Source organism: Myotis yumanensis, unplaced genomic scaffold (genome assembly GCF_028538775.1).
Source record: "Myotis yumanensis isolate MYYU_CA2020_CCGP unplaced genomic scaffold, mMyoYum1.0.hap1 SCAF_10, whole genome shotgun sequence".
Lineage (NCBI taxonomy): Eukaryota > Metazoa > Chordata > Mammalia > Chiroptera > Vespertilionidae > Myotis > Myotis yumanensis.
Window position 1 is genome coordinate 29927449 of NW_027223761.1, and position 20259 is coordinate 29947707.

Here is a 20259-nt window from a genome sequence, read left to right on the forward strand (position 1 = left end):
ATGTTTAGTAGTAGATGACTAGAATGAAAGCTATTACAATAGCCAGAGTAACAGGGTGAACTGTGACTCTTTGCAAATAGGTACACCTGCACTAGAGCCATGCAAGTCCTCAGGGCCGGCACAGCTGCCTTCTAACTTTTCCCACTGCTCTAGTCTAATTTGTAAATCACCTTGGTCCTGATTTCTTAGCTTTTGTTTCATTGGTATTTCCTACAGCTGCCTTAATTCTTTGTGGAGTAAAGGAAATATATATGTTACATATTATATGTATATACACATATACATATATACATATATCTGTATATATAAATCAAAAGAACAACATTCACTCCTAAATTGGACACAAAGAGGGAGCTATCAATTGACTTTTATAAAGCATTCATTAATAATTAATTAGTTGATGTACCTTAAATACTCACTGTAAGATACTTGAGGGCAGAAATCATGTCATATTGACTTATAATCATAACACAGCAAGAATAACAGTAATTTGCTGAACAAATTGGAAAGAAATGTAATCGATTTCCAAATTAAAAGTTGGAAATCAGAGGTTCCATATTTCACATTAGTTTCAGTTAATCACACAAACCAAGACAAATTTCCTTATATTTATTTTCCACAATGCTTAATTTTCACTTATATCTAATGTGATGGTCTAAGCTCCCTGTGTAGTATTTCAACAAAGACACCAAATCCACAATTTGAATTTAGATTAATTGGTATTATACTTGCAGGGTTGAAGATACTTAAATTTTTTTACACCAAAAAGGTATATTTCTGTTTTCCTTCTGAAATACATGGTCTTAAAAATAAGCACTCAGTAAAAATTATACATAGACACATGAAGCAATATAAAGTGAATATGCTGTTTCCCTAAGGGAAGAAAGCACAAGATAAAATTTCAATACTAGAAAAAGTGCTTGTTTTGTGAAAAAAATCAAGTTCTATATTATAATGGATTGTTATATATATTTTATTAAACCCAAAGGCCACTCTTACATTTGTACAAGTTGGATATTTTAGAATAGAGCAATGCGAGATTCATAAAAGAGGATAAATTTCTTTACCACTTCCTTTTTCTACCCTTGAGAGGCTGGAGTATGCTATAGGTCTCCGATGCCTTCTTATATTTTTCATATCAGATGAAAATACTTTCAAAATGTAAAATACACAGTTTGTTATCTTCTGTTCTATAAAACAGTGGAACATTAAAAGGCTTTAAAATACCAGGTCTTTTTGGATATTCCAAAGTGTGTTTGCACTCTTCTTAAAAAGGTCCTCCTCCTCAGAATTCAAGTTAACTTTCACAATATCTGAGATACCACTTTGCCCCAAGATACAAGGGACACTGAGAAAGATATCTTCTTTTATTCCATATAAGCCCTAAAAGGCAAAATTAGATTACTGTTCAGTTAAGCTGATATGGAAAAGCAGCTGTGCTAGAGAGCTTCTTAAGAATAAGAGTATGGAGCACAACAAGAATCCTCAGCGGGTGGTTAAGTGATCACTGACAATACCAAGAGCATCCTAATGTCCTATGACCATGTGGAACTTGTGTTCAGTAACATGAATATCGTGCCAGAGGCCTCAAAGGGACCAAGAAAGGCACTGTTTACTTTATCCCCTACCGGGTCATCCTTCTATCTAAGGGTAAGGGTGCCATGCAGTCGTTCATAATGTCATTTCATCTGATAGAGAACTGTACAATCAAGCAGCCTGTGTTTGAGATACATCAAGAGAACAGTGAATTCTGAAGCAGAAAGTGGCTGAGAAGGCTCTGTTTTGTATAAATTGACTTTTACACCATGGTGTGCCACTGAGTTTGGACAAAAGATGCCACAGATGGAATCTCAAGTCTCCAGAAGTGAGCCTCCAATGGAACCTATGGGTATGGGTACCCTCTCATGCCTACCTAGCAGGGCACCCACCAGTTGCCAATGGAATATACTCCTACCTTCCAGGATACCTCTACCCACTGCCCCAACCTGACTGATTGCCTGAACCTCCCATGATGTACAGGGCCCATGGCATAGGTGCAGTCATGACCACTGCCCTATCTTGGGCCTATTGAAACATTGGTCTCCGGCCCTAATATTCCCTCCACTCCAGCAGCTGAATCCAAGGCCACAGAAGCAGCTGCCAGAAAGTCTATTAAAACCTGCACAAATTGCCTGGTCCGCGTGGCTCAGTGATTGAGCATCGACCTATGAACCGGGAGGTCACAGTTCAATTCCTGGTCAGGGAACATGCCCGGGTTGCGGGCTCAATCCCATTGTGGGGCATGCAGGAGGCAACCGATCAATGATTCTCTCTCATCATTGATGTTTCTATCTCTCTCCCTCTCCTTTCCTCTCTGAAATCAATAAAAATATATTCAAAAAACAGCCCTGCACAACTCACACAATGCTTGCATTCTCATAAACTAGCCTCTGCCTCTCCCTACTATCCCTGGAAGATAAGAAGACCCAGTAGACCCCTCAGACCTCCCTGTCTCTCATCACTCATTACTCTTTCCTACCCCACCCTTGGGGTTGAGTCTAGGGTTGGAGGAGGTGACGGAAAGGTCTTGTTATTCCTCCAGGTCTGATTATAAACAGTTACCAGGAACTAGCATTCAAAGAAGGGCAAAGTCCCTTGATTCTAGAGTGGTGCCTCCCAGTTTCCCACAATAGCTCAAAGCCCACAGGCACTACTCAACCAAGCTTCCCTCTCACCATTTCTGGGCTCTCCTCGGGAGCTCAGGGTATACACCTTGTTCCTGTCTTGCTCTAGTCACCCACAGAGGGATTCTCTGGCCGCCTCCTCCACTAAAGTCCAGCTTCCTCATTTTGGTAGCCACTTTATATTCAACCTCATGAGCTCCATCAGACCAACCACACGTCTTTCTGAGGGCCCCTTACCAGGCTGTATTCACATTCACTCCACTCTGGGCTGAAAACAAGGTCCTAGACCCCTGGGGCCTAGCCTGGCCCTGTGTGATGACCATGACCTGCTGCCACCCCCTCAGCCTACCCTCTTCCTTTTGGTGGCCTGACTCTGCTTGCTTTTCCCTTCACCGTGCACTTCCCATTACTCCCTTTGCTCTCTGCATTTCAACAGATGACCCTTTTTATCAGATCCTCAAGTGTTCTCTGCTTATATCTACCTCAGATCCTCTTGCACATGTGTTCCCTCTGCTTGGAATATTAATCCAGCCTTCCAAATTAACTCCTACTCATTACTTGGATTAGGTCATTTTACTTCTTTGGGAAGACTTCCCTAACGACCACCCATGCCCCTTCCCAGAGTAGTTAAATTCTCTTCTTGTGTACTCTTAGCACTTTTTAGTTTTTCATTATAGCACTTAGTATAATTTATTATTAGGTATTTTCTTTTGTAATTGTTTTATTAAGTCCATTTTTCATTAACTTCTATAAGGGCAGGATCTCTGTCTTTTTTGTTCACCATTATATCCTCAACACCTTGTATATGCCTATAGTAAGGCACATAGTAAGGACTCAACAAACATTAATGATAATAAAGATCATTTAAGCCTACCTTAACCATAGTCGAAACTGAATGCACTCTCCTAAGATTTTTCAAAATGGATTCTACCAGATTTGTCACAGATAGGCCAATAGCCCAAGAGGTGTACCCCTTCAGCTTAATAATCTCATAGGCACTACAGTTGTAGAAAGTAAGAAAAGCAAATGAATGAGAAGTCAACTTAGAGAAAAGAATATATTGCAAGCATCCATTCTGAAGCAACCTACATATCAATGCCACTCCATTAAAATTTTCTAGAAACCAGTTATAAATAATACAAGTTTTAATACTACGCTCATAGACTTCATTATCACTTTAATAATTCACCGTCCTTTTATCATAAAGGCAGAATATTGAAGCATATATGCCATTCAAGATGAAAATTAGTTTTAAACTTTTTGTATTATTGCTTTTTTAACTTTTTTATTGAACTTATTGGGGTGACACTGGCTAAAAAAATACATAGGTTTTAGGTATACAATTCTACAATATATGATCTGTATGTTATATTGTGTATTTTATATTATTGCTTAAATATCCAAACATAGAATCTGTTCACCTTGAAAGTTAGCATATATATCTTGCTAGCCACTAAAAATTGTTACTGGGGTGCAATGTATACAATTTAAGCCATGTGCACATATTTTTCCTAAGAATATATCATTAAACCAGTAATATATGGAAATTTGGGGAAATGTTGATAAGTTTTCTTTATTTTTCTTTATTTCAGAGAGGAAGGGAGAGGGAGAGAAAGAGAAACACCAATGATGAGACAGAATCATTGATCAGCTGCCTCCTGCATGTCCCACACTGGGGATCAAGCCTGCAACCTGGGTATATGCCCTGACAGGGAATCGAACTGTGACATCCTGGTTCATAGGTCGACACTCAACCCCTGAGCCATACTGGCTGGGCCATGATACATTTTCAAAAGAAAATAACACAGTCCTAAACACTATGTAATTTCTCATCTCAAACTTGTAAAATACACAATACTTTTATTTTGTTGTTAATCCTCACTGGAGGATATTTTTTTCCATTGAGAGAGAGTAGAAGGGACCAAGGGAGATGGGGAGAGAGAAACATTGATGTGAGAGACACACATCAATTGGTTGCCTCCCACATGCTGTGATCATGGCTGGAAATAAACCCAAAATCCAGGTATGTGCCCTTGACCAGGAATCAAACCCACAACCCTTCAGTTCGCAGGCTGATGCTCTAGCCACTGAGAAACACCAGCCAGGAGAGAACATAACACATTTTTATAGAAACTTTAGAACAGTATCAATCCACCAAGTTATTAATAGTGATTATTTTTTAGTGACAGGCTTACAGGTGCTATTATTTTCTTTTAAAAAAATTTCATTGCCGTGGCTGGTTTGGTTCAGTGGATAGAGCGTCTGTCTGCGGACTGAAAGGTCCCAGGTTCGATTCCGGTCAAGGGCATGTACCTTGGTTGTGGGCACATCCCCAGTGGGGGGTGTACAGGAGGCAGCTGATCGATGTTTCTCTCTCATCAATGTTTCTAACTCTCTATCCCTCTCCCTTCCTCTCTGTAAAAAATCAATAAAATATATTTTTTAAAAAAATTTCATTAAATTCAGAGAGGAAAGGAGAGGGAGAAAGAGATAGAAACATCAATGATGAGAGAGAATCACTGATTGGCTGCCTCCTGCAGGCCCACACTGGGGACCGAGCCTACAACCTGGGCATGTGCCCTGACTAGGAACTGAACTGTGACCTCTTGGTTCATAGGTCAATGCTCAACCATTGAGCCACGCTGGCTGGGCTGCTATTATTTTCTTTATGCTTTCCTGAATATTCTTGTTGTCTACAATATATATGTATTATATTTTTGTACTGCCACCAACAGTGGTCTCAGGTTTGGATTGACTCAAAAGACAAGCAAGTTTTAAGATAGCACTGAGTTTACTTTGTTTTGAGAAAAGAATATACGATAGGAAACACAGAATGTACAGCATCGTTATTCCTATCAGGTTATCTAACAACCACCTACACATAATTTCAAGGCACGAGGACTGCACATAACATACTTGGTTGCAAAATATAAGACTGATGTGTAAATGGAACATCTCAGCACATAACAGTTGGACTGTACTCATTGTGGTGTGCTGGGATTTGACTGTCAATCCAGAACCAGGGGTACTATTAGAATTCATGCACATTAGTGTCAAATTAGAATTAGCTTTCAGACTCTTAATTGGTGTCAAATTAGAATTAGCTTTCAGACTCTTAATTGGTGTCAAATTAGGATTAGCTTTCAGACCAAGCATCTGTGGGGTAAGTAAAAAGAAAGGGAGGAAGATTATGCCTAAAAGGTAATTGATGGTATATAAGTAGAAAGCTCTGCATAGATAACTGGGGACAAATCTTACCAGTGGAATCTGGATGACAGATCTATCCTCTCAGGAATTAACAAAATCGCTTTGAGAGCCCTAGTCGGTTTTGCTCAGTGGTTACAGCATCAGCCCTCAGACTAAAAGGTCACGGGTTCGATTCCCAGTCAAGGGCATGTACCTCAGTTGCAGGCTTGATCCCCAGTCCTGCTCAGGGTACATGCAGGAGGCAACCAATCCATGTGTCTCTCTCACATCAAGATTTCTCTGTCTGTCTCTTGGCCCTCTTCCATTCTCTCTAAAAATCAATGGAAAAATATCCTCCAGGTAGGATTAACAAAAAATGGCTTGAGAAAGAGGATTGAGAAAAAATGGCTAAAAACATAATCTTTTACTTGTTATTAATCATCCTAATGAAAATAAAATTTTTGGTATAAAAGGAAAGCTAAAAGGAGCAGAGAGAACAAGCAGTTCTAAGGCTGATATTTTAAGACAACTGATCCATGTTCTAAATTACATGATCTATTGGGAACCTGGAAGGACATCTTATTAAATCCTGATGTCACTCCTCTGCAATTATTGGTTAGGTACTGGAAAATCAAAGATTATAAAAGAGTTGAGTTAGTTTTTAGATAAATACTAGCAGTACTCTGATGATTTTTTTTTTTTATAATTATAGATCCTCTGCTAAATGACTAAAAGGCAAATAATTCCATTTTGGCCACTGCATTGTTGAGAGGACTAATTGGAACAAGTACTGATCTGTAACATGTTATAGTATTTGGTACTTAAAACATACAAGATAGTGATGTGGCCTGAAAGCTACACATGAGCACTTGTAATACCTCCTTAAAATGCTAATACTCTATAACAGTGAAGGCGAACCTATGACACGTGAACTCATTTTTTTGATTTTTCTTTGTTAAATGGCATTTAAATAAATAAAATAAATATCAAAAAGATAAGTCTTTGTTTTACTATGGTTGCAAATATCAAAAAATTTCTATATGTGACACGGCACCAAAGTTAGGGTTTTTCAAAATGCTGACATGCTGAGCTCAAAAGGTTCGCCATCACTGCTCTACACTGTGTTTTTTGTCCAGTGTCCTTTCACCAAGCTTGATAAACTTAATGCTAGGTTAAAGCTTATTATGCTTCATTAACTTGACAGTCTGAACTTCAAAACACTATGTATAGCCATGTACTTTATTTTCTTTTTTAAACAGTGGTAAAATTGGCCATTTTAACCATTTTGAGTATACAGTTCATTGGTATGCTATCTAATAAAAGGGTAATATGCAAATTAACTGTCACTCCATGACAAAGATGGTGGTGCCCAGTCCTCTCAGCCCCACCAGAGTGCCCCAGTCCCGGGGAAGCGGGGGCGGCCACTGAGAGCGGGCAGCATGAGCAGCCTGGCAGAATTCTTGCTTTGTCGCTGTGCCCGGCTCAGGCCGGCCCCCTGGAGCCGGAGTGGACACGGACAGGGACAGGGGGCCGGCCTGCAGCCTCCGCGGCCGAGGGCAGGCCCAGAGAGGAGATGGCGGGCCTGCCTCCCGCGGAAGCAGCACGGCTCCCTCCCACCTTCCGCGGAATGAATGCGGCTCCCGTGGAAGCAGCGCGGCTCCCTGCGGTTCCCGCAGACTCCCGTGTAAGTGGCGGGTGGTCTACTGCATATGATATCGCATGATGGGCTACTAGTTAAGTACATAAACACTGTTGTATAACTATTACCACCATCTTATCCAGAACTTTGTCATCTTCCCAATTGAAACTCTGTATGGATTAAGGTGATCATGTGATTTTATGATCAGAAAATTATTTTTTTAAACTAAAAGGCATTTAAAAAATAAAAACTTGCCCATAATCACTGTTGCTATATTGTGTACCTTTTTAGTCTCTGCCCTAATTATTATACATTTTTGTAGAGTTGACATCCTAAATATACATTACACTTGAGCTTTTATAAATTTAATATTCCAGTTTAGAATATCCAGAAGTGATTTTTAGATTGTGTAACTTTTACTAATATGTGACTTGGCTAAAGCATAAAGGGAATCATGTGGGCTGTTAGAGCTGATTTACAGAGTCAGACACTTCATTTATAAATACACCCAGTTAACTTCTGATCATCTGCGTCGGCTTTGTGTTGTTTTTTTCATCAAGTTATTTGATGAATCCAAGTTCTAGGTGCTATTCTAAGCATTTTATGTGTATTAACTCATTTACTCTTCATAACAGCCCTCTAAAGTGAGCTCTATTATTATCCCCATTTTAAAAACTTGGAAACTGAGCTTCTGAAATTTTAAATGACTTGGCAATATCATATTACTTAATAAATGGTGAAGTCAGGTTTCAAACCTAGGAAAACTGGTTCCAAAGTGCTCATAATTACTTGCTAAATTACCCTCAAACACATATGAGTTCTTGTAATGCACATTTGCTTTGTGAAAATGCCCCCAAATAAAGCAATGGGTAATATAAGTCTGAATTCAAGGATTTTCATAAGATTAGAATCATTTACCACACAAAACTCAAAGATCAACTATATTTTTTTCTGTGACATTTGTTCTTACTACTGATTATTAATGCTTTAAGAAACTTAGTGAGTACTTTACCTCTGAACAACTTGTCCATGGATATTTTTCCATTGGTCCTTGTCTGAATCGGTTCCTAAGTTAGGGTTTAGAGTCTTCAGAGCAACACCAGCGACATTCACCCCACTCCATAAGGGCACTAAAAACAAATGTATCTCAAAATGAATTCTTCTTCCTAGCACTGCTTCAGTTGTTTTAGTAATTTCTTATAAACTTAGATTACTACCTTATACCATATAATAAAAATAAGTTTCAAATGGCCAAAAAGGGAAATGTAAAAAATAAAATTATGCGTTAGAAAAATATGTAGAATTTATTTATAACTATGTGACATAGGAGGTATTTTAAAGCAAGGTACAAGTACAGAATCCACAAAGAAAAGGATGGTTAAAAAGATAAAATATTACAAGCAAAACAGGAAAAGAGCAACAAATTAACACCAAACTTCTCAACAGTAACAAAGAACTGAGGGGGAACTACTGTCAATCTAGAATCTCATATCCAATTAAAGAATGAGGCGAAGCTAACATGGCCAAATAGCATATTTGATATACCAAGGTTGTAGGTTTAATCCCCAGTCAGGCCAAATATAAGAATCAACAAAAGAATGCATAAATAAGTGGGACAACAAATCTCTCAATCTAATATGTCTCTCTGTCTCTCTCTCAAGTCAATAAATAAAAAATGTTGCCCAACCAGTGTGGCTCAGTGGTTGAGCATCAACCTATGCATCAAGAGGTTGCTGGTTCGATTCCCGTCAGGGCACAGGAGGCATGCAGGAGGCAGCTAATTGATGTTTCTATCTCTATCTGCCTCTCTCTTCCTGTCTCTCTAAAAATCAATTTAAAAATAAATAAAAATATATATTTTTAAAAATACACTGCTTCATTTTCAAATAAAATAATGTAATATTAAAAGTGAGAAATAAAAACATAACTAGGAAATTTTATTTTTAATGACTTCCAGGAGAAAGAGCTGAATTAGTACAGTAACACAAACCAATAGGTCAAATTAAGTATTTGTCTAAGTCAAATCAAAAGTATTTGTTATAATACTGCACCCTCTCGCAATCCAGGACCCCTCGGGGGATGTTGGAGAACCAGTTTCAGCCTGATCCCCGCAGGCCTGGCTGAGGGTCCCCACCAGTGCATGATTGGGGCTGGTGAAGGACCGTGGGAGGGCTCCAGAGCGTGTTGGCCTGTCTCACCCAATCCCGTTCAGTCGGACCCCAGCAGCAAGCTAACCTACCGGTCGGAGCGTCTGCCCCCTGGTGGTCAGTGCGTATCACAGCGACTGGTTGAACGGTAGAACAAACAGTTGGACACTTAGCATATTAGGCTTTTATTATATAGGATGACATTTGGAGTAAAAAAAACAACAACAGACAAGCCCTAACCGGTTTGGCTCAGTGGATAGAGCGTCGGCCTGCAGACTGAAAGGTCCCGGGTTCGATTCAGGTCAAGGGCATGTACCTTGGTTGTGGGCACATCCCCAATAGGAGGTGCGCAGGAGGCGGCTGATCGATGTTTCTCTCTCATCGATGTTTCTAGCTCTCTATCCCTCTCCCTCCCTCTCTGTAAAAAATCAATAAAATATATTTTTTTAAAAAACACAACAGACAAGAAGGACTTATTAAATGTTTTAACTAAACAAATAAATAACTGAATCAATGGTCCTTATTCTTAATGGGTTTACTGCCACTGTGGAAAGACGATTCAAACATGATACAATTAGAGAACACTGTAAGAAGTATAAAGTTCTAATTGTGCTGCAGAGCTTAAATGTTTAAGTTCAGAAAAGAAAAAGATTGGTATGGCCTAAGTAACAGTTTAAACACAAATTATATAAATTTATTTAAATGAAAAGTCTGGAATAAACAAAGCTACAGAATCAGAAAGTAAATTAGTGGTTGCGTGGGGCTGGGGTGGGAGTGAGTTCAGGAGCAAAAGTTTCTTTCTGGGGTGATGAAAATGTTCTATAACTAGATTGTGGTCATGACTGCACAACTTGGTGAATATACTAAAAACCAGTATTGTGCCTTTGTAATGTTTAAAAAATAACAATAAATGAAAGTGCTCCAGATAAGAGAAACATTCACTGACTTTTAAAATAGTTATATGCTCTATGCACAATTTAATGAGTGGTAACTAAATCCATGATGCAAAAAGCTGAAAATAAAGAAATCAAAAAAGATAGTGTATACCAGGAAAATACCAATAAAACAAAAGTTACACAGCTATATTAATATCACAAAAAATAGACTTTAAAGAAAATAAAGCATCATTATAGATAAGTGTGATTACATAATGAAAATGGGTTTATACTTACCACTAGAATCACCATGTTCTCCAATAATCCAACCGTGGCAGCTAGTGGGATGGACACCCAACTTCTCTCCAATCAGGTAACGGAAACGGGCAGAGTCTAGATTACAACCACTTCCAATTATACGAGTGGCAGGTAAGCCACTTAGCTTCCAGACCACATATGTCAAAATATCCACTAGGAAGAAAAATTTCTTGTTACAAAAAGATTTACAGTAACTTCCTTTTACAGTTTGCTTTTCTGAATAGACAGATCAAATGTCTTAGTCAAATATAAATTTATTACAAAGTTTGAAGCAAAGCAATTCAACAAGGAAATATTGATAATCTCTCATGTAGGTTTTAAGAGGTTAAATTATTCACTATTAGAATTTTTTAAATTCTCTTTTAAGATAATATATGTGCCTATCTGTATATTTTATAGTTAGTTAATTCTACCTCAAGGCTGCCTAGATTTTTCCTCTCTATCACCAAAGCCTCATCGAAGCTACCAATATTTTCTACCTAGACAAAAGTCACATGCATACCCAGGGCAGTGTGCCAGTGTGTGCATGCTCAGGAAAAACATGAGAAGATCCTAAGCTTAAGCTCTGTATGACCTTGAGGCTCTGCACAAGCAGGAAGTGAAGGGCACAGCTGTAAAACTGGCTGAGTGTTGAAGGCATGCTCCAACATGCACACAGAGGCCTACAGCAAAGACTGGGAAATACTTTTTGATTCCATTTTTTAAAAGTTCCGTTCAATCTTTAGCTGAACACTAAACAAAGAGATAAAAGATGTCTGTGGCCACGCACAACAAAGAATACAGACTTGCAGAATGAGTGCACAAAAGTCATGAAATAAACAAAAGGCAGCTGCAACAAGCGTCAACAACAAAAATCCCTAGAAGAATTTGATTTATACAGTTTTCATACTATCATTTTTTTAATGTTCAGTTTTTAACAAAAATTATGAGGCATGAAACAAAATAAGGTAGTTTGCACCAAAGGAAAAAAAGCATCAATAGAAACTTAGAAAGCCCTAACATTGAACTAACCTATCTTCAAGTCTACTGACTCCTCCTTCTGCCTTTTCAATCTGATGTTATACCCTATATACTGAATTTTCATTTAGCTTTCAACTTCAGAATTTCTATTTAGTTTCTTTTTTTAAATTTCTGTTTATTAATATTCAATATGTAGTGAGACATCAGTCTCATATTTCCTTTACTTCTTTAGGCTTGGTGTGCTTTAGCTCTTTAAACATAATAGTTGATTTAAAGTATTTGTCTGAGCCCTAGCTGGTTTGGCTCAGTGGATATAGTGTGGACCTGTGGACTAAAAGGTCCCAGGTTCGATTCTGGTCAAGGATGCATGCCCAGGTTGCAGGCTCTATCCACAGTGTGGGGTATGCAGGAGGCAGCCAATCAATGATTCTCTCTCATTACTGATGTTTCTATCTCTCTTTTCCTCTCCCTTCCTCACTGAAATCAATAAAAAAATAATATATTTAAAAATAAATAAATAAAGTATTTGTCTGATAAATCTTTGTTCAGTGACTCTGGCCAGAACTTCCAGCATGATGTTAAATGGAAGTGGTGAAATGACATCTTTGTCTTACTGATCTTATTAGCAGGGAGAAACCTTTCAAGTCTTTCTCCACTGAGTATGATGCTAGTTATAGGTTTTGCACAAATATCTTTTATCAGAATAATTTCCTTCTACACATAGTTTACTGAGAGATTCACTTGTAAAATCATGATTGGGTGTTGAATTTTGTTGAATGTTTTTTCTGTACCTATTAACCCTTTTGTCATTACGTAATACTAGAGGCCCGGTGCACGAAATTTATGCACTCGAGGGGGTCCTGCATCTCAGCCTGCACCCTCTCACAGTCCGGAAGCCCTCAGGGGATGTCTGACTGATGGCTCAGGCCCACTCCCCACAGAATGACCAGAATGACCAGTCGACCATTCGCCATGATGCACACTGACCACCATAGGACAGACGCTCAATGCAGGAGCTGCCCCCTGGTGGTCAGTGCGCTCCCACAGCCAACCTCCTGCGGCCCCTTTTCCCTTGCCAACTGCCCTGCTCATAGGCCCCAATCGGGGGGCCAGCCAGCCAACCTCCCAGAGTCACTCCCTCCGGCCGGCCAGCCCCCCTGATAGGCCTCGATCACTGGCCAGGCCGAGGGACCCTACCCGTGCACGAATTCGTGCACCGGGTTTCTAGTATAATGATAAAAGGATCAATAGATGCAGAAAAAAGCATTTGATAAAATTTAACCCCCATACATGATTTTAAAAAAACTCTCCACAATTATGAAGAGAAGTGAATTTCTAGGGGGAAAAGAGCCCACATTAAACATCATACTCAATAAGACTGAAAGTCTTTGCCATGAAATAAAGAATTAGGCAAGTATGTCCACTCTCAACACTTATACAAGGTATCACAGATACTAATACTACTACCAGTATGTACTACAAGAGGGCATACATATAAATAGTATTTACTGGAAAAATCTTAGAAGCAGAGAAGTAGGGAGCCACTCTATGTACACTGACTTCTCATTATTCCACAGCATAGGCTAGGCACAGATCTTCTGTATACAAAATGGCCAAGTGCAGAGGAGCCTCTCTTGGCAGATGTGCTGGTTGTTTTCTTGAAACTCCTCTGAGAACAAAAATCAGCCCCACCAGCACATTGTGTTACATATCTGTATATAGCTTTGGAGGGGGAAGTGAACCCCTAGTTTCCTTAAATAACAAGAAATTTATCAAAGGATAGCTGGGTCTGTGAACAGTGGTAAGCAGCATGCATTTCCAGAACCAAGATATATCCTTAGGGCCCTGAAAAGAACCTTGCATGCCAAAAATACTGACATTAGTTTAAGACCTTGCTGTTTCTACATAGGCTGGCTCAATGGCTCAATTTAGCTGATCCAACTCTCTAATAAGCTACCAAAACAAAGGGAGGACCCTAGCCAATTTGGCTCAGTGGATAGAGCGGTGGCCTGCAGACTGAAGGGTCCCAGGTTCGATTCCAGTCAAGGGCACATGCCTGGGTTGCAGGGTCGATCCATAGTAAGAGGCGAGCAAGAGGCAGCCAATCAATGATTCTTTCTCATCATTGACGTTTCTATCTCTCTTTCCCTCTCCCTTCGTCTCTGAAATCAATAAAAAAAAATTTTTTTTTAAAAGGGAGGAAATGAGCCTCCAGGGTGATGTACATTTGTCTGTCATTACTACTTACATTCACCATTTTACTAGAAGTGCTAACTAGTGATATGAGGCAAGAAAGTAAAAAGGTTTTCAAATTGGAAAAGAAAGAATTAAAACTAGTAAAATTGTATTTGCAGATGACACGATAATATATAGACCAGCGGTTCTCAACCTGTGGGTCGTGACCCCTTTGGGGGTCGAACGACCCTTTCACAGGGGTCGCCTAAGACCATTGGAAAACACATATAATTACATATTGTTTTTGTGATTAATCACTATGCTTTAATTATGTTCAATTTGTAACAATGAAATTGGGGGTCACCACAACATGAGGGACTGTATTAATGGGTCGCAGCATCACGAAGGTTGAGAACCACTGATATAGAGAGTATCCCAAAAATTTAAGGAGAATTACTAGAATTAAAAAGTGAATTTGGGAGGAGGAGACCAAGATGGCGGCGTAGGTAAACACCAGAGACCGCTGCCGCAAACAACCATTTCAAAAATACAACTAAAAGACTGAACGGACATCACCCAGAACCACAGGAAGGCTGGCTGAAGAGAGATTCTACAACTAGAAGGAAAGAGAACAGCAAATCGAGGCTCAGAGGCGGCGCAGTGTGGAAAATACAAAGGTACCGAGGTGCGCGCGCAAAGCGGGCTGGTGGCTGAGGGCGCGGTTGTCGTTTTCTGTCGGGAGTGAGTCTCAGACTCTGGGCTCCAGATCCGGGCGAGTCTCTAGGGACCCAGACTCAAACGGGAGAAGCGGGATTATCCGGCATCAGTTGGAACCTGAGGGCAGCTTTCTCTCTGAGGTTTGCAGCGGCTGCCGGGGTTCTGAGAAGCAGAGCCTCTGGGAACGGGACTGAGCGCGGCCATAACTGCTCCCTCCGCCCGCCCTGTTGATCCCGCCCCGCCCAGGCCCTGCGCACAGCCATTTGCCGATCGCCTCAGGCAAAGGCTGGATTAGCGCCTCCCCAGAAGGCAGACGTTTTCCATACAGCTGATTCCTATAGCCAGTCGGCCTGAGGGTCAAATCCCTCTAGTGTTAACTACAACAATTAAGGCTTGGCTAGAACAAGACTGTGCACCGAGACCACAAAGGGGTGCACCAAGAAAGCATAAAAGATGCGGAGACAAAAAAACATGACAGAAATGGAGGCTATGGAGCTAAGAATCGCAATTTTGAGGGCTTGCCATAAATTTGTGCAGAGCCTCACGAAAACTAATGAGACCCTCGATGCTACGATAAAGAAATTAGAAAGTAAGCATACACGGACTGAAATAAAGAATATTATACCCAATAGCAGACCAGAGGAGCACAATAATCAAACCAAAGATTCCACAAAAAACACCCAATTGGAAAAGCAAAATGAAAAAAGAATCCGAAAGTGTGAAGATAGTGTAAGGAGCCTCTGGGACAGCTTTAAGCGGTCTAATATCAGAATTATTGGAGTGCCAGAAGATGAGAGACAGCAAGATATTGAAAACCTATTTCAAGAAATAATGGCAGAAAACTTCCCCCATCTGGAGAAAGAAATGGACTTACAGGTCCAAGAAGCGCAGAGAACCCCAAACAAAAGGAATCCAAAGAGGACCACACCAAGACACATCATCATTAAGATGCCAAGAGCAAAAGACAAAGAGAAAATCTTAAAAGCAGCAAGAGAAAGAGGCTCAATTACCTACAAGGGAATACCCATACGACTGTCAGCTGATTTCTCAACAGAAACTTTGCAGGCCAGAAGGGAATGGCAAGAAATATTCAAAGTGCTGAATACCAAGAACCTACAACCAAGATTACTTTATCCAGCAAAGCTATCATTCAGAATTGAAGGTCAGATAAAGAGCTTCACAGATAAGGAAAAGCTAAAGGAGTTCATCACCGCCAAACCAGTATTATATGAAATGCTGAAAGGTATCCTTTAAGAAGAGGAAGAAGAAGAAAAAGGTAAAGATACAAATTATGAACAACAAACATGCATCTATCAACAAATGAATCTAAGAATCAAGTGAATAAATAACCTGATGTACAGAATGAACTGGTGATTATAATAGAATCAGGGACATAGAAAGGGAATAGAATGACTATTCTTGGGGGGAAAAGGGGTGTAGGAGATGCGGGAAGTGACTGGACAAAAATCATGCACCTATGGATGAACACAGTGGGTGGGGAGTGAGGGTGGAGGGTGGGGTGGGAGCTGGAAGGAGGGGAGTTATTGGGGGAAAAAAGAGGAACAAATGTAATAATCTGAACAATAAAGATTTAATAAAAAAAAAAAAAAAAAGTGAATTTGGCAATTTTTCAAGATACAAGGTCAGCCAAAACCGGTTTGGCTCAGTGGATAGAGCGTCAGCTTGCGGACTGAAAGGTCCCAGATTTGATTCCGGTCAAGGGCACGTACCTGGGTTGCGGGCACATCCCCAGTAGGAGATGTGCAGGAGGCAGCTGATCGATGTTTCTATCTCATCGATGTTTCTAACTCTCTATCTCTCTCCCTTCCTCTCTGTAAAAAATCAATAAAATATATTTTTAAAAAAAAGATAACAAGGTCAATACATAAAAATCAACAGTATTACTAGTTACTCACAATAAACAAAAATGAAATGTGAAGAACTCCTTTTATAGCATCAAAAATATAAAATATTTAGGGACATTTTGTGAGGATGTGGAAAAAAGGGAACCCATGTGCACTGTTAATGGGAATATAAACTGGGACAGCCACTATAAAAAGAAGGAGTATGAAGGTTCCTCAAAAAATTAAAAAACAGAACTACCATATAATCTAGCAATCACACTTCTTGGTATATATCCAAAAGAAATTAAATCAGTATCTCAAAGATACCTGCACTCCCATGTTCATTGCAGCATTATTCATAATAGCCAGGATATGAAAGCAACCTAGGTGTCTATCTATGAATGAATGAAGAATATGTGGCATATTGTCTGGCGTGGCTCAGTGGTTGAGCATAGAGATTATAATGCCTATGTTTTCTTCAAGGATTTTTATAGTTTCGAGTCTAACATATAAATTTTAATCCATTTTGAGCTTATTCTTATGTATAGTGTAAGAAGGTTGTCTAGTTTCATTTTACTGCACATACCTGTCCAATTTTTCTAACACCATTTATTGAATAGACTATCTTTATCCCGTTGTATGTTCTTGCCTCCTTTGTCATATATTAATTTATTATAAAGGTGTGGGTTTATTTTTGGGTAACGCAAAATTTAGAGACAAATAGTATCCTATATAATAAAAGTCTAATATGCAAATTGACCAAACGGCAGAATGACCGGTTGCTATGTCACACACTGACCACCAGGGGGCAGATGCTCAATGCAGGAGCTGCCCCCTGGTGGTTAGTGCGCTCCCCTGGTGGTCAGTGCGATGCTCAGCTAGAAGCTGGGCTCACAGGCTGGCAAGCAGAGTGGCGGTGGCAGGAGTCTCTCCCGCCTCTGCGCAGTGCTAAGAATGTCCGATTTTGGTATCCACTGCGGTACCAAATGCCCTTAGAATACCAAGAGATGACTGTATGTGTTGAAGTTGTTAACTAACCCTACTGTGGTAATCATTTCCCAATATGTAAATGTATCAAATCATCATCACACTGTACACCTTAAACTTGCATGTTATATGGCAATTATATTTCAAAAAAGCTGGAAAAAAACATTGTATTATATACTTTGAATGGGTAGTTTATTGTGCATAAATTTTACCTCAATAAAGTTGTTTTAAAAAAAGAGAAAAATTGTATTTTAGAATATAATAGAAGTAATCCTGTTATTTGCAGATTTTTAATATTGCCTACAACTTTTGTGATACTATGTTAGTACAGTTTTGGTATTATTATATTTAAAATCTTTTTTTCTTGAAATATTAATTTTTATTGCATGTAACATTGTATTTAAAACTGTTTTTCTTGAAAATAAAATATATATATATAAAAGCCTAAGCAACCATTATGACCGAATGACCAGAACGACTGGAATGACCAGTCACTATGATGCACACCTACCACCAGGGGGCAAATGTTCAATGCAGGAACTGCCCCCTGGTGGTTAGTATGCTCCCCCAATGGGAGCACTGCTCAGCCAGAAGCCAGGCTCCCGGCTGGTGAGTGCAGCTATGGCAGTGGGAGCCTCTCCCACCTTGCGGCAGCGCTACCAAGTGGCAGTGGCAGTGGCAGGCACAACAGGGCCAGGATGAGTGGCAGCAGAGCTGTGCCCGGCCCCGGCTGGGGTTCTCCCCAGCCACCTGCCACTTTGGCACTGCTACACCCCTCAGGGGGATGTCGGACTGTTGGTTTCGGCCCAATCCCCGAAGGCCTGGCCGAAATCGGCAGTCCAACATCCCTCCAAGGGGTCACGGATTGCAAGAGGGCTCAGGTCAGGCTAAGGGACCCCACCCATGCACGAATTTGTGCACCGGATCTCTAGTAATAATAATAATAATAATAATAATAATAATAAAATAAACTCTTAAGATAAAGAACCCAGTACATGCTCTCTCTCCAAAGCCTGCCCATGCCTTTATTCTTCAAGCTTGTATCTTTCTTTTCTTTCTGTTAGGGTCCCCACAAGACTTGAAACTAGGGGAGTATTGGGCTACAGGAGCACATCCTGGGCTAACCCCCTTCAAGCCCCTTCTTTTGCCTCTGTAACTTGATTCCTGAGTTCACACAGCCCAGCTGGCTCACTTCTTCTGCCTCTGTGACTTTCTTTCTAAAGGGCCAAGGCACCTCTCTGAGCATTCTGCCCCAGTCTTCTATTTAAGTGTACTTTTGCTTTGCATGCTAAATAAACTTCCCCTTGCACTAGGGGAAAAAAAAAAAAAGGAATGGTCTGGAAAGACCATCCTTATGCAGTTAAAGAGAAAAGACTCACCTGGATTTGAGACAATAAGCATCTTACAGTCGGGACTATACTGGACCAGGGCAGGAATAACTGATTTCATGATATCCACATTACGTTGAACCAGGGAAAGACGACTTTCTCCTTCCTGTTGCCGTACACCTGCTGTGACAATAATTAATTTGGAGTTTGAAGTTACACGATAATCTAAAAGAGAAACAAAAGACAATATTTGGATCATGACTGCCATAATCATTGTTCCTTAATTCTTTAAAAGAGTATTGTATGATCTTGGTATTAAAGCATTTATATACCTTCATGTCTGGCATTTGGAAATGAATAGACTTTCCATGTAGTAATATTATTTTGAATAACCTGAAGGAAGTCTTGCCACTATGACTTAAAAGTTTCAAACAGCTTTTTTTAAAAAAAATAGAACATACTATGCTTTTAAGCAGACATTCTCATTTGTTATTAAGGCCTGAGGCAATGCAAATCAACTCTCTGGCTTCTTGGAAACACTCTCTCTCTCTATATATATATATCAGAAGCTTAAAACTCTGAAAATGTATATATCTGTTTCAGGATTCCAAGAGTAGGAATGTATTTATTTCTAATTAGAAGGGACTGGATTTGAGATCACAGGCACATTCTTGATCCAGAAAAGAAAATAAACTACCTTCTAAATCTGATGATCAGTTGTAAAATTGTTTCATCTATGAACAAAAATAGATATAGAGGCAGCATCGAACAGATTGTCAAACTACAGCAGAAAGGCTGGAGAGGGTCTGGGGGGGAGGTAAGAGATCAACCGACGGACTTGTATGCATGCATATAAGCATAACCAATGGACACAAGACATTGGGGGGTAGAGGAGATCGGGGGAAGGTCAAGGGAAAAAAAGGAGACCTATGTAATACTCTTTGTAATACTTTAAGCAATAAAACAAAATTTTAAAATAAAAAAAAATAGCCCTGACCGCTTTGGCTCAGTGGCTAGAGCGTCGGCCTGTGGACTGAGGAGTCCCAGGTTCGATTCTGGTCAAGGGCATGTACCTTGGTTGCGGGCACATCCCCATTAGGGGTTGTGCAGGAGGCAGCTGATTGATGTGTTCTCTCTCATCAATGTTTCTAACTATCCCTCTCCCTTCCTCTCTGTAAAAAATCAATAAAATATATATTTTTTTAAAAAGCACCTTGTCTAGGCTAGTCTTGGACTTCAATTTCTGAATGAGATTTGAATAGTTATTACACAATGTATCAACTGAATTGGTAATATTTCACTGGGATGCACTAATGTTTGTTATACCTAAACTCTTATTATATTTCAAAATTAGTATTTTAAAATAATTGTTTCTATGAATATTAATTTGAATATCTTAAAAGGACATTAAAAGCAAGTT

General features: G+C 39.6%; 1 protein-coding gene and 1 pseudogene across 7 annotated transcripts in view; one reads left to right on the top strand and one right to left on the bottom strand.

Annotated features, from left to right (window-relative positions):
- Positions 1-20259, bottom strand: part of LOC139019033 (L-lactate dehydrogenase C chain) — a 37697-nt gene that overhangs the window by 11879 nt on the left and 5559 nt on the right. For 3 of the 7 annotated variants that reach the window (XM_070428183.1, XM_070428184.1, XM_070428187.1), the window contains exons 4-6: positions 18891-19064; positions 10808-10981; positions 8501-8618 (exon numbers count right to left, since the gene is read on the bottom strand). In XM_070428183.1, the coding sequence (XP_070284284.1) occupies positions 8501-8618; positions 10808-10981; positions 18891-19064 (466 nt within the window). Of the gene's footprint in view, positions 1-957; positions 1384-3537; positions 3662-8500; positions 8619-10807; positions 10982-18890; positions 19065-20259 lie in introns of those variants that run through there. The other 4 variants (XM_070428188.1, XM_070428182.1, XM_070428181.1 and 1 more) reach the window with 4 other exon arrangements.
- On the top strand, positions 1498-2215 carry LOC139019034 (WW domain-binding protein 2-like; annotated as a pseudogene).